At 36.3% G+C, this 13,779-nt stretch overlaps 1 protein-coding gene across 1 annotated transcript in view; it reads right to left on the bottom strand.

The window, feature by feature from the left end:
- kcnq2a (potassium voltage-gated channel, KQT-like subfamily, member 2a) overlaps positions 1 to 13,779 on the bottom strand; it is a 28,372-nt gene that overhangs the window by 12,507 nt on the left and 2,086 nt on the right. The window contains exons 2-11 of the mRNA XM_016542192.1: positions 8,851 to 8,941; positions 8,102 to 8,228; positions 7,415 to 7,590; positions 4,941 to 5,069; positions 4,464 to 4,574; positions 4,269 to 4,364; positions 3,859 to 3,953; positions 3,636 to 3,698; positions 3,050 to 3,079; positions 708 to 901 (exon numbers count right to left, since the gene is read on the bottom strand). Of these exons, the coding sequence (XP_016397678.1) occupies positions 708 to 901; positions 3,050 to 3,079; positions 3,636 to 3,698; positions 3,859 to 3,953; positions 4,269 to 4,364; positions 4,464 to 4,574; positions 4,941 to 5,069; positions 7,415 to 7,590; positions 8,102 to 8,228; positions 8,851 to 8,941 (1,112 nt within the window). The remainder of the gene's footprint in view (positions 1 to 707; positions 902 to 3,049; positions 3,080 to 3,635; positions 3,699 to 3,858; positions 3,954 to 4,268; positions 4,365 to 4,463; positions 4,575 to 4,940; positions 5,070 to 7,414; positions 7,591 to 8,101; positions 8,229 to 8,850; positions 8,942 to 13,779) is intronic.

Genomic DNA, 13,779 nt, shown 5'->3' with positions numbered 1-13,779 from the left:
TCAGCAAATGCTCCTGTGCAAATTTCATTTAGCGTGAAATCTTCAGGCGTTTACACTGTTGCCTGATTTGCAGTTCCTGTAGTGAATCAGATACTAAACAATACAAATGCAGTAGCATGTGCAAAAAAACAACACTATCAGCAGATGCAATTCATTCTTAGTGAATACCCCCCAAAGCATTTTCACCGTGAATTAACTATTTTGTGGGGATCAAGCATCTAAGGGCATATAAACCCGCTCCTACAGTTACTGCAACTAAAAAGTCACAAATGGTACAGCATCAACAAGCATCTTTAGACATTAATACAATGTTCCAATGCAAAACATGCCACTTTCACGTGTTTCAGCAAGGGGACTAAACCTATGAAACACAGATCAGTTCTTCTTTTGGGCTGTTTCTTTAAATAGAAACTCACACCTGCCGTCTTATGAATTCTAATGAATGGACTGTTACTGATCTTTTGTGCTATGACACATTAAGCAATCTAGTGTGGCATCTGGTTCTGTGCCAGGAAATTACAAACTATGCTTGCTAGCTGCTGAAGTCTCACTCAAAAAAAAGAAGAAGAAAAGAAACCTATGCAAAGCAAGTATTGTAATGTACAGGTGAATGTACGTTTGGACGCAGCATATACTTTGCACTCAGAATAACCGAGTGTGTATTCCAATATTTGTGAGTGTGTGTGCGCATAACAACATTCTCTGACCTTCAGAGTTCTGCCGAGAAGTTCCATCTTTCATTCTGAAAGCGTGTTTTGCTTTGTTCCGCTCTGTGAAGCTCAAGCTCTTGGTCACTTTGCTTGGACTCTCTTTGACTCCCTCCTCTGGCTTGGGGGTCTTGGCTTCCTTCCCCCCGGTGCTCTTAGAGGGACTGCCTTTCTCTTTCAAGCTGGGCTTACGACTGCACAGCAGACACAATGAAGCACAAAAGACAAACAAAAAAAGCAAAGGAAACAGACAAATCATCCTGAGCCCACACTTATAAGTATTTTTCCAGTGTGGGGACAGAAACCATCCAGTGCTAAAAAGAAAATACTCAGTAAATTATATTAATGACCATACACTGCAAAAAAAGTTATTTCGTATGTCTAGCACTCTAGCATTGAAATTAATAATTAATACATTTTTGTAAGATTTATGCATTAAACAATAAAAAAATAAAATAAATTGGTGCTAATAAAAAAAAAAAACTTAATTCAGGACATATTCTCCACTGTATATAAATCTATACCTTTTTTTAAATTATATTATTATACAGAAATATATATGCATTTGTTTTTGCTTGACAATTTACGTCACTAAATATGAGTCCATTCTGCACATCGCTCAGTACAAAATAAATAAACAAACAAATAAATACATTACAAAAATACATAAAAAATTAACATTAAAAACTAAAACTAAGTGCAGATGGATTTCATCAAAAACAAATGGTTAAACAGCTAAAATTATTTTTACTAGAAAACGTATTACTGTTTACTGATCTATTATTTTCATAATTATTCTTGTTTGCATGTTACAGCTTATAGAAATTATTAAAAGAACAGCACAGTTACATATTTACTGATATCTAAATGTTGCTATAGACATGTTCAGCTGAAGCCACCAAAAAGAAAACACTGAAATGTAATAAATAATTGCTTAAAAAGACAGTTCTGTACATTTCTAAAATGACTGAAACATGTAACCTGTAAGCAATTTCACAACTGTACATTAAAACATTTTAATTCCTTAGCAAACACTGAATGTATCGTTTCTGCATTCTTCTATTTTAATAAAGATCAGACTTACATGGGCAAAGATATGGATAATGGTGCTTCTCAGTCATGCAATGCAATCCATAACTTCTGGATGCAACAGCAGACCCACATGCTGCCACAGCGGAAACTTTTGAACAACAAAGCAATGAAACACATGCATGCTGTCGGGCATGCTGAAAAAATACACAACTGTTATATTAAACACCTTTTAAAAAACAGCCAAATTAATAAATGAAAAAGTGAGAGACCCCAATACAACACAAGGCAGCTTGCAGAGGAGGATGGTCTCGTGGGATTGAGGTACAAAGCCATGGGAAGTGCTTCCAGGTGCTAAGTGGGAAAGTTGATCCGCAGGCAAAACTCTCTCACAAAGCGAAACAAATGTCTGCTTCTCTGGTTCGAACAAGACAACATTTTTTGATGCTGGAGAGCAGAACATTTCTCAGCCCACCTGAGCTGACGAGAGATTAAAATACTTCAACACCGATACGAATGTGCACTATGCTGTATGTCTCAAAAAATGTTGAAATATTTCACTTGAGCTGATGATGGTACACACTGAAGGAATACATTTAGAAATAGGGGGGAAATCAAAGTCAGGAAGGAAAGAGACAAATTCAAATGCTGGAGGGAGAGAGAGAGAGAGAGATCTGGGCGTGCAGACGTTAGTATCTGTGTGCAACGGTACCTATTGCTTCTCGGGCAGCACCCACACAGGGTGTCTTTGTGTGAAATCTCACTACTGCGAATGTGGTTGGAGTGGGTCATGAGAGAGAAAAGATTATACAAGCAGCGGTCAAAAATGGTTTAGGCCATGTCCAAGTGTGGGACCTAAAATCAGAGGTATTTCCCCCCCTAAACCACCCAAAAACAGCCAACAGAGTTTGACCTAGGTGTTGTTACACTGAATGAAATGAACTGAATGAGTCATAGGTTGCACTTGATTTTACAGGATTGCAATAGCAGGTCTTTTACAGAGCAGAACACCAAAGTGTGATTGTTTTCTTTAATGAGATGTTCGTTCCTTTAAACGGCATTGATTATGTTGTGCCAGTTTATCTCCCTGTAAATACCACTTGAAGATACTGTAGTATAAAGTGCAACCAGGTTGTCTTTGAATAACATTTGTTATTTCAAATGATTGCAAATACAGCAATACGGGCTGTTTTCTCATTTGAAGAACGATTATGGTGATCTGAAACTACGATTCTCTATGTGTTTGAATGAGTTTTTGACTGACGTGATTTGGGAATAGTCAAGTTTCTATGGAAAAATCCAGGACAACAAACCTTGGAGTCACTTCTAGCTGTGAGTCCTTCCTTTAGAAAGAGAGAAGCAATAAAGACATGAGATTAAAGCAGGCAACACCACAAACAAACATTTTAAACAGGAATAACATTCACAAATACAGTGAAGTTCGAAAGGCAGAGCGATTTAATGAAAATTCTGCCTTTCTTTTTTTCATTTTTTCCATTCTTTTCTAATATATTTTGATTATTATATTATCAGCATAACAATTTGAGTGAAAATTATTAGCATTTCAGCTGCATAAACTACAAGTTTGTGTAAAGCCTTATGTTCTCAAGCATGATGTGATATAAAGAGCACTGGAGGCAAAAAAACATCTGACCATGTGTACAAAGAGTCACATAATCAATCACTTTGATTAATGAGCTAGAAATAGTGCTGAATCTGAAGAATTTCTTCTGCATTAAGTCATTAACTTTTCTTTGTTGCACAAGATTTAAAACATTTGATTATTTACAGATTTTCAATGTGGTCTCAGACTTTAGACCCTTCTTAGATATGATAATTCTAATATTATTTACAACGATATTTTAATATTTAAAATGCTCTTTAGCAAAATTACCAGACCTGAAACCAGATTTTCCCTTCAGGCTTCTTAATATGTCGAGCTGATTTACAGGAGGGATGAGTCTTTAGGTAGAGGCAGAACAGAGAAAAGACTTTTAAAATATAAAAAAACACTATTGAGAATTAATATAAATAGAAAAACAGCATACAAACAAACAAACAAGAAATGGGTTATTAAAATACAGTATCTACAGTTACAGTGGTCTACAAGATGACTGACTACCTGTACATTGGGACCGACACAGTCTGCTCATAAAAGTCCCATGTGGACAGCAGGTCTGTCCGGGAAAGATTTGTGGCATAAAATCTCCAAGCTGCCTGATGTGCGGAAAAAATCATTGAAATGAACTTCTAAGGTAGCAAATGACTTCCATAGTAATACATAACTGTGTGCAGTAACCACCAACATTTCAAGCCATCTAAATCAAAGAAAACCTGATGAGAGTGAAAGTTGAAAGATGGTCCTCAATATATCTTTTTTTAACATAGCAAAGTCAACATCAACTAAATATGGTATTAGTAGTCCAACTGTATTATATTAGTAAGCACATTTATAGACACCAGAAAGGCCTACAAATGCTGATTTACTCGAAATGTGTGTGGTGTGAATTACACTAGAGTTACAGGTCTGACCTGGATAAGAGCTGCAGCAGGGTTGCGACGCTTCTCAAAATGCTTCTGTCTGTGCTGCTCTTGAACCTTTAGAGCAAATCCTGAGCCCAGGATACCCTGCAACAGAGAAAACAGTGCAGAAATACAACTGTTTGTGAGCCATGACTGAAGTCAGGCACTAGAGATGCTCAACACATCATTTCGGTTTAAACTCACCGCAGGCAGAGCAAAAAAAGCTACACCGATCAAACTGAACATGGCAGCAATTAGACGCCCATTCCATGTGACAGGATACTTGTCCCCATAACCGATAGTTGTAAGAGTGATCTAGAGAACAGAAATGATTTTGCTTAACAATGGCATAGCTTATGTGTATATACTAATAATATATTCTAGTAAGGCTCTAGGATGGTCATGTAGAGGTTATAAGTTCAATCCCATGTTGGGATCCTGTTGTATCCTTGAGCCCAGTTTATGGAGTAATGTCCACAATTAGTTTACTCTAAGTTACTCTGGAGTGAAAAGATCTGCCAAAGGAGCCTAAGAGGAGCTGCCAGTTCTTTTAGGGCACTGGTCCATTTGTGAAATGGATTTTTGAGCAGCGTCTTGTTTCACTATGTCGTATCTTCTCATTTTATCTGATTAGATGGCGGAAGCAGACACTGTGGGCTTGGATGAAGCTGTAGCACTTACCAGCCCCCACCAGAGGGCGTCAGCGTAGGTCTCGAACATCTCTGCATTTTCATCCTTCTCCACCGAGTACACCAAGAAAGATGCCAGGATAAGACAAAGGAATCCAATATACCACGCCGTAATGAGTTCCTACATTTAGGGATTCAAAAATGTTAGGAACATCAAGAACATGTGATGCATTTCATACTTAAAATAAAACATGCTAACTGCATGCAATGCCATATAAAGATTATTTTTCAACCTGCTCCATGGATGCCTAAATCAAAAAGAATTAACCTGTGCCTTTTAGTCCACATCTTTTACTTTGAGACCAGAAGTTTGGGGCTAGTAAGATTTTTAAATGTTTTTGAAAAAAGTCTTCAGTGCTCAGCATAGCAGCATTAATAATCAATAAAAACAGTAAAACGAGTAATATTGTGAAATACTATTACAATTGGAAAAATAAATAGCTTTCTATTTGAATATATTTGAAATGTAATTCATTCCTGTAATGGCGGATTCCTGGAATAAATAAATAAATTACTCCAGTCTTCACGTCACATGATTCTACAGAAATCATTCAAATATGCTGATTTGATGGTCAAGAAACTTATTTTATTATATCAAAGTTAAAACAGCTGTGCTGCATAAAATTTCGTAGAAACTGTGATACATTTTCAGGATTCTTTAATGAATGAAAAGTTTAAAAGACAGCATTTACTTAAAAAGTCATATTTTGTAACATATTCTAGACTACATTTTGCAAAATAAAATGCTCTCTAAAATATATAAATAATGTCCTGTTACACAATACAATCTTTCACCGACCATCAATAGCAAGTAGCAAGCTATGGTTATGATGTAAATTAAAAGACTACTTTAAATGGTTTTGTCCAAATCTCTGAATGCAGCAAAGAAATTTGCTTTCAAACCATTTCACGGGGTGCTTAAGGCCACTGAATAGTTTTAATAGCTGCAGACTAAACGGAGTGATATCGTCTCTCCAGTAATAGAAACTAATGAATAGTAATGAATTTGCTGGCCACTGACCCAAATGGCAGACTGGTGGAAATATGCTCACTCAGTAACCTACTTAATGTGAACTTTAGCAATCTCTGTGTTCAATTAGTACACATTTACTACCCATTCATCACACAAATCCATATGTAAACATAAATAAACATTGGTCTATACATACAGTATGCGTATTGATAGACAATCAATACACGAGTTTAACAAATCTGGTGTTTAACACTTTGTCCTAACTATCCACAGTTTGATACAGTGATTGTTTTACATTGCACAGAATTTCTGCTTTCAGTGTGGACAGAAAAATGTACTCTCTCATAAGAATACAGACATGTTACTGGTCACCTTGCTGTGTGCGTAAACCACAGATCCCAGGAGCTTCCATGTGCCACCGCGGCGGTCCATTCGCAGCATTCGAAGGATCTGAAGAAACCTCAAACTCCGAATGGCAGAGGTGGCAAAAACATTTCCCTGTGAGCCAGCGGCCAGCACAGACACCGAGGCAAAAAGGACCATGATATCTGCAGAACAAGAGTGTATATTAATTATCAAATGAACTCCCCAAAATGACTGTCATCCTTTAAGACATTAGAAAGGAAATGTTTCTAATTCTCTCTTCCTTCTTCCTCATCCTTCATATAATGCACTCAAGGATGATGACAGTATAATTGGACTTTATCTTTCAGCTGAGATGTTGTGAAAATCAAATACTGGACCATATGGACTTTGCAAACAAACTGCAAAAAGTGTTTGGGATCAGTCTCATATTCACTGGCATTATGTATTCTTTTAAATCATGCACTAATGGAGTTTACATTATTCTGCTGTAGCACTGGCATCCAGTCTATCAAGTGCCATAATTCAGAGAGTTTTCTCATTTACTGCCCCAGTAGAAGTTGGCAAAGCAGATTTTATTGTCTCTTGAGCAGAAAGAATAGCGAGAGAGAGAGAGAGAGAGAGAGAGAGAAGAGGAAACATGCATTATAGAAGAAAATCAGAACAGACCAAAACACTGAAATGATTTTCTAACCGATGATACAGAATGGTTTGCGTGCAAATCTCAGCCTTCCTCTCCATCCTCTGTAGCGACAGCAGCAGCCGGCTGCCCAAATCCGCACAATATATTCCACACCAAACACCACGATTGTCACAATTTCCTGGACAGACAGCGGACACATCCACTTACTGACATTTATTTGTGCTGCCTTATATATACAGTCATATAGTTATAATGTAATATAATGCCCAATGATATAAAATAAAATTTAAAAAATAATAAAATAATAAATGATCATTCATGTCAAGAACAGAATTGTTTCAAATTTGGTATTTGACAGAAATTCTAAAACTTAGTTGTATAATATAATATAATATAAAAGTTTTTGTTGCACTGCACAGAATTTCTGCTTTCAGTGTGGACAGAAAAATGTACTCTCTCATAAGAATACAGACATGTTACTGGTCACCTTGCTGTGTGCGTAAACCACAGATCCCAGGAGCTTCCATGTGCCACCGCGGCGGTCCATTCGCAGCATTCGAAGGATCTGAAGAAACCTCAAACTCCGAATGGCAGAGGTGGCAAAAACATTTCCCTGTGAGCCAGCGGCCAGCACAGACACCGAGGCAAAAAGGACCATGATATCTGCAGAACAAGAGTGTATATTAATTATCAAATGAACTCCCCAAAATGACTGTCATCCTTTAAGACATTAGAAAGGAAATGTTTCTAATTCTCTCTTCCTTCTTCCTCATCCTTCATATAATGCACTCAAGGATGATGACAGTATAATTGGACTTTATCTTTCAGCTGAGATGTTGTGAAAATCAAATACTGGACCATATGGACTTTGCAAACAAACTGCAAAAAGTGTTTGGGATCAGTCTCATATTCACTGGCATTATGTATTCTTTTAAATCATGCACTAATGGAGTTTACATTATTCTGCTGTAGCACTGGCATCCAGTCTATCAAGTGCCATAATTCAGAGAGTTTTCTCATTTACTGCCCCAGTAGAAGTTGGCAAAGCAGATTTTATTGTCTCTTGAGCAGAAAGAATAGCGAGAGAGAGAGAGAGAGAGAGAGAGAGAGAAGAGGAAACATGCATTATAGAAGAAAATCAGAACAGACCAAAACACTGAAATGATTTTCTAACCGATGATACAGAATGGTTTGCGTGCAAATCTCAGCCTTCCTCTCCATCCTCTGTAGCGACAGCAGCAGCCGGCTGCCCAAATCCGCACAATATATTCCACACCAAACACCACGATTGTCACAATTTCCTGGACAGACAGCGGACACATCCACTTACTGACATTTATTTGTGCTGCCTTATATATACAGTCATATAGTTATAATGTAATATAATGCCCAATGATATAAAATTAAATTAAAAAAATAATAAAATAATAAATGATCATTCATGTCAAGAACAGAATTGTTTCAAATTTGGTATTTGACAGAAATTCTAAAACCTAGTTGTATAATATAATATAATATAAAAGTAAAATTGTTAACAAATGAGATAAACAAAACGTAACAAATAGATATGAAACTTATTACTATAAAAAGCCTAAAAATAAAAAAAATAAATAGTAACAAATCAAAAATACACATCACACCACGTCCAAGCTTTTTATGTTAAAAGAGCAGTATGTAAGTGCTTGATGGCTACTGTTACACTGACCCAAACAGATCTATAAAGTGTCATGTTCACAGCAATTCAAATCACCACTGGATAATGTCCAACTTGTCATGTTCTGTTAGAATGTGGAACAGGATCTACTGTGATCTACAGTGTCTACAATGTGCACACACAAGTGTTTGATATAAAAACCTGACAGCATCACTACCATGTATCAGCTTCTGCCAGTAAATCATGTTAAACGAGGATCAGATACAAACCAGGATGTACAAGGCACTCTCAGAGCTTTTCTTGTATTCTTTGATCGTTGCGAACACTGACAGAACCAGACAGGAAAACACCAGCAGAAACCTGCAAGACAGGACAGCAGTAAATCAAACCAATAATGGAACGCTGGCTTGCTCTCTCACATGAGATATCAAAGCAACTGAACAAGCTCCAACTGATACAGTAAGTTTCAGTATTAGAAGTTATTCATTGATATAATTTGTTTTGGATAAAGCAGTTGATGCATATTCATGAAGGACATTGAGCTTAGACACTTAATTGGAATTGGGCACTCTTGGGCCTATCGTTGGCTTTGTGATCTATGAGGAAAAATACTGGCTTGAGAGAGGCAAGAATCCTAGGAGAGTTCCTGACACTCTGCAGTTAAACTCAGAGATAAATCCCTGAAGAGAGAGAAGGAGAGTGAAGTGAAATGAGACTAAATAGCTGAAAGTCTTATTAGCATAAAACCTCTCTGGGCCTCACACCCATGTACAATGAGAGAGAGAGAAAAAAACAATGACAGATAAAAACATTGACAGAAAACTTTGGGGGGAACCAGAAATATTCTGAACTGACATCCAAAGCTACCTGGAGACTCCAAAACATTTTCCTGCAGTGGTTTTGCCCCGATTCACACCATTAGAGAGGCAACAAACAATGATTTGCGAGATGCGGCGCTGTGTGATAAAGTTAAATGTCAGGGAATCTCGACCATCACACAATCAATGAAGGCACTCAAATAACCGGTGCAATGTCTTCAATAAGTAGAAAAAAATACCTTCAGAGAAGAAAATAAAGGTCCCCGTTTCATTCTATTTTCTCCAAAACAAAACCAAAACCCTGTTCACTGTTATTTGATCTATAACATACTAATTTTAAAATACTGCAGATGTAGCTGCTGAGAATCCCTGAATTATTTTGAAACATGTTTATAATTTGCAGCTCCATCTGAGGTGCACCTACAAATTCTTGTGAATAATATGCTTTGGGGTCAGTAAGATTTTTTTTTTTTTTTTAAGTTTGGCGTCATTCTTCTTTTAAACGGTAGTGTACATGTTCTTGTGTTGTTTGCATTCCTTTTTGTTCATTTTAGTTGACATTTGTTTAAAATGTAATCTTTTAACAATTTATCTATTTTTTATTCCATTGCAGTGGACAGTTTCACTTTACAAAGACAATATTTAGTCATTGGCCCTGAGTCTATTTGAATCTGCAGTTTTGGACTTAAGCCCTGTGAGAGTAATAAATTAGGCAGGATTCCAGACTTCTTCATTATGCAAAGAAAAACATTATGATGAAGAAACTGTACCTGTATGCTATAATGCTAGCTATTAATTTTCAATAGATCAGTATTGATTTCAAACTTTTGCTGTTCCTCTAGAAGATCAAATCTGAGTTGCCGTTGAATGACTGTAAAGGTGTCAGGCATAAAATACATCCTCCCCAATAAGCTGCTTCTTGCCCCAGGTATTAATATTATATGCCATAACAGAAACTAATCTGCTCATTTGGAACAATCTAACAGAAGGAGAGCAGTAAAACAGACTGGTCCTAAAGGGAATGAGGCCAGAGGTGAATAAATGAAGGCTGCATTAATATAGGTGGGAAACCGAGGATTAGAAAGTCAATGGTAAATCAATCAGCTCAAACGAGAATCCTCACAGGAATTCTAATCTTTACTCATTACGCATTGACAAAAAATGCTGAGTCGTGCAGAACCAGTGACATCAGACACCTGACAACACATCACATTATGAGAAATGATTGCTCACCTTCCTGCTCTCAGATGGTTTGGACTTGTAGTGGCTAAGGAAGTCATTTATTACGAACTTGACATTAATACAGCTACACTGGAGTTTTATACTTCACTGATGCTGGTGATTGCTGACATGCAAACCTCTAAGATCTGAATGTACTGCCTTCAGGTAAGGTGCTTTACAAACTTTGTGCTTTGAAAGTGCGACCCAAGAAAATCTAATAAGATTTTCACAAACAGACAAACTGACCACAGAGGCATCAAGCACAAGCAAGACTGCAATTACTTCAGCAACAATATAGCATTTTGACACTCATTATTTGTGATACTGCTGAATATCTGAACATCAAATGTAAAAACCTACAGTACAAACCAGTGACATAAACACAAAAACAAATAGTCATTAAGCCCTTTTGTCTTTGTCAGGCTGGTTATTGCTCTTGATGTTGGCACCTGCCACGGCTAATCTGGAAATTTTAAGGTGGGTTTTTGTTAAATGTGAGCCAAAATCATCACAATTAAAAGAACCAAAGACTTAAACTACTTCAGTCTGTGTGCACTGAATTTATTTAATACACGAGTTTCACAATTTGAGTTGAATTACTGAAATAAATGAACTTTTCCACGACATTATAATTTATTGAGATGCACCTGTAGACTAAGACTATACGGGCCTGTCAAACAAAGAGACAACAAGGACACATTCTTTGAGTCAGCAGTGAATAAGGTAATAGAGAAATCGATTTGCCTTATTCACCCCATTAGTACAATTCTCTCAAAACGAGACTCTCCAGACTGAACCAAGGACATATACAATGATTTGTTACTAGGTGACATTATATCGGAATTCACGTTAAATAACAATTAAGTCATGTCTTAAAAGTTTACAATACCGTTCAAAAATTTGGGGTTGGAAAGATTTTTTTTAATGTTATCGAAAGAAGTCTCTTATGCTCACAAAGGTTGCATTTATTTAATTAAAAATACAGTAAAAATTGTATGTCTTCAATGTCACATAATCCTTCAGAAATAATTCTAATATGTTGATTTGGTGCACAAAAACACTTTTTATTAGTTTTTTTTTTTTTTAAATAAAACATTCATTTGAAATTGTCTGTAAGATCACTAACGTCTTTACTGTCACTTTTAATCGTTTTTTTTATTCATATGAATTTTTTATAATCTTATTGACCCCAATTTTTTGAGTTGTGAGTGTATATTGTTGTGTATTACATAATAGAATATTATATTCTTGCCCTTTTGGTTTTTTTTTTTTTTTAATAAAACATTCATTTGAAATTGTCTGTAAGATCACTAACGTCTTTACTGTCACTTTTAATCGTTTTTTTTATTCATATGAATTTTTTATAATCTTATTGACCCCAATTTTTTGAGTTGTGAGTGTATATTGTTGTGTATTACATAATAGAATATTATATTCTTGCCCTTTTGATTGTATTAGCTACCAACAACTGACTAGCAGCAAAATGAAGTTGCATATACAATAAGGCACAAATACTCACTCGCATATCAAAGCATTCACCACTTCTAAATATCTCCTTGTACCCCTTTCCTTAAGCTTGAGAAATAAAGGCTTAGCTGAGTCTGTACAGCATGCAAAGTGCTATCTTTGCATTTAATGCTTGTGAAAGAGAGAGAAAAAAACACTTAAAGTAAGAGGCCAAAGTCAGCACACTGCACTGCACTCTGTGTTTGTGTGTGTGTGTGTGTGTGTGTGTACGCACACTAGACAGAGTAAAATAAGAATGGTGACTGTATAAATAATGTATCTTCAGAACTCACATTCATGTCTCAGGTTGAAGTGGGAGTCTTCTATGAGGGTTGCATGACCAGCAGAGCGGACAAATACATTTACAGCCACTCAGAATGATACAGCCATGATACAGTCTGAGGTTATGATGCTGCATTATGACAGATTGGTTTATAGGCGTCATAAGAGATTAATGGATCTCAAAGACATTTGAGGTAATGGAGCTCTATGTGTTTCTAAAAGGCTACAGAATAAGTGATGCTGTATACGCCTTGCTTTAAGATTCAACCACAGGACCAATTTCATCTCTCAAACCAAAAAATACCGAGGTTTGTAAGTGTCATAATTTGAAACAAATCCTATAGGATATTTAGAAATATAGGTCTATAGGAATATCCTGTACCTGAAGGACATCAAAAATAATTTTAAAGAAAATCTTTATAACTCCTATTGAACGGTCTAAACTGTTTAAGCTCCCTACCCAAACAGAAAAAACATTATTTAGGGTTATAATGATTACACAATATCAGGCTCAAAAAATTATAAATAACTTCATGCAAGAACTTCAGTTTATCCTATAGGATCTTATTTGATTCTCTTTAAATTCCTATTAGAATCCTTGAGGACAGGTTCCAAATTACTACATAAATTTTCATCTGTAAAGAGTTTTGATTAGGGACAGCTCAGCAAGATAATGATGGAGAAATATAATACAGGCCAGTGGGAAATAAAATTAAGCCTAACAAGGATTCACAGTAGTTCATAACTTGCATTATTTGGACAGAAAAAAGGTAGGTAGGCTAGTCTTTGTCAGAAGCATTTCTAGCATTTCATCAGTAGCCTACTGCTCATATTTTGTTAGCAAACAGTACAGTGATTTACTTTCCACGGATTAATCTTATCTACAGTAGGCTAACCCTACTACATTAATGTACCATAGTACAGTATTTACAATAAAAGCTACATGTCCAATAATCGTAGTAGTACTTGGTACTTCCGTTTTGTGTATTGTTTTGATACTCATGGTTGGAAATGCATTTACCTGCGGTTAGAGTGAATTAAGACTTTCTGGCAAGCATACAGTAGGCTTTTCAGTTGATTTTAGGTAAATATCCTCTTCATCCAGTGCTCTTTTCTCTTATCTGACTGTATCCTGTATTTTTAAGAGCGAAAAAAAGACTCAGCACACGATTCGGTGTAGTGAGCTGTTCGAATTAGTGATGTCCGGTTCGCGAACGAATCGTTCGATTTAACCGGTTCTTCTTAGTGAACCGGTTGAACCAGTTCACCAAATCGGACTGAATCGTTTAAAACGGTTCGCGTCTCCAGTAAGCATTAATCCACAAATTACTTAAATTGTTCACTTTTTTTTAACGTGGCTGACACTCCCTC

This window comes from Sinocyclocheilus rhinocerous, unplaced genomic scaffold (assembly GCF_001515625.1).
Source record: "Sinocyclocheilus rhinocerous isolate Xijiao unplaced genomic scaffold, SAMN03320098_v1.1 scaffold1600, whole genome shotgun sequence".
Lineage (NCBI taxonomy): Eukaryota > Metazoa > Chordata > Actinopteri > Cypriniformes > Cyprinidae > Sinocyclocheilus > Sinocyclocheilus rhinocerous.
Note: the sequence above shows the minus strand (reverse complement) of the source record. Positions and strands in the feature narration are given on the sequence as shown.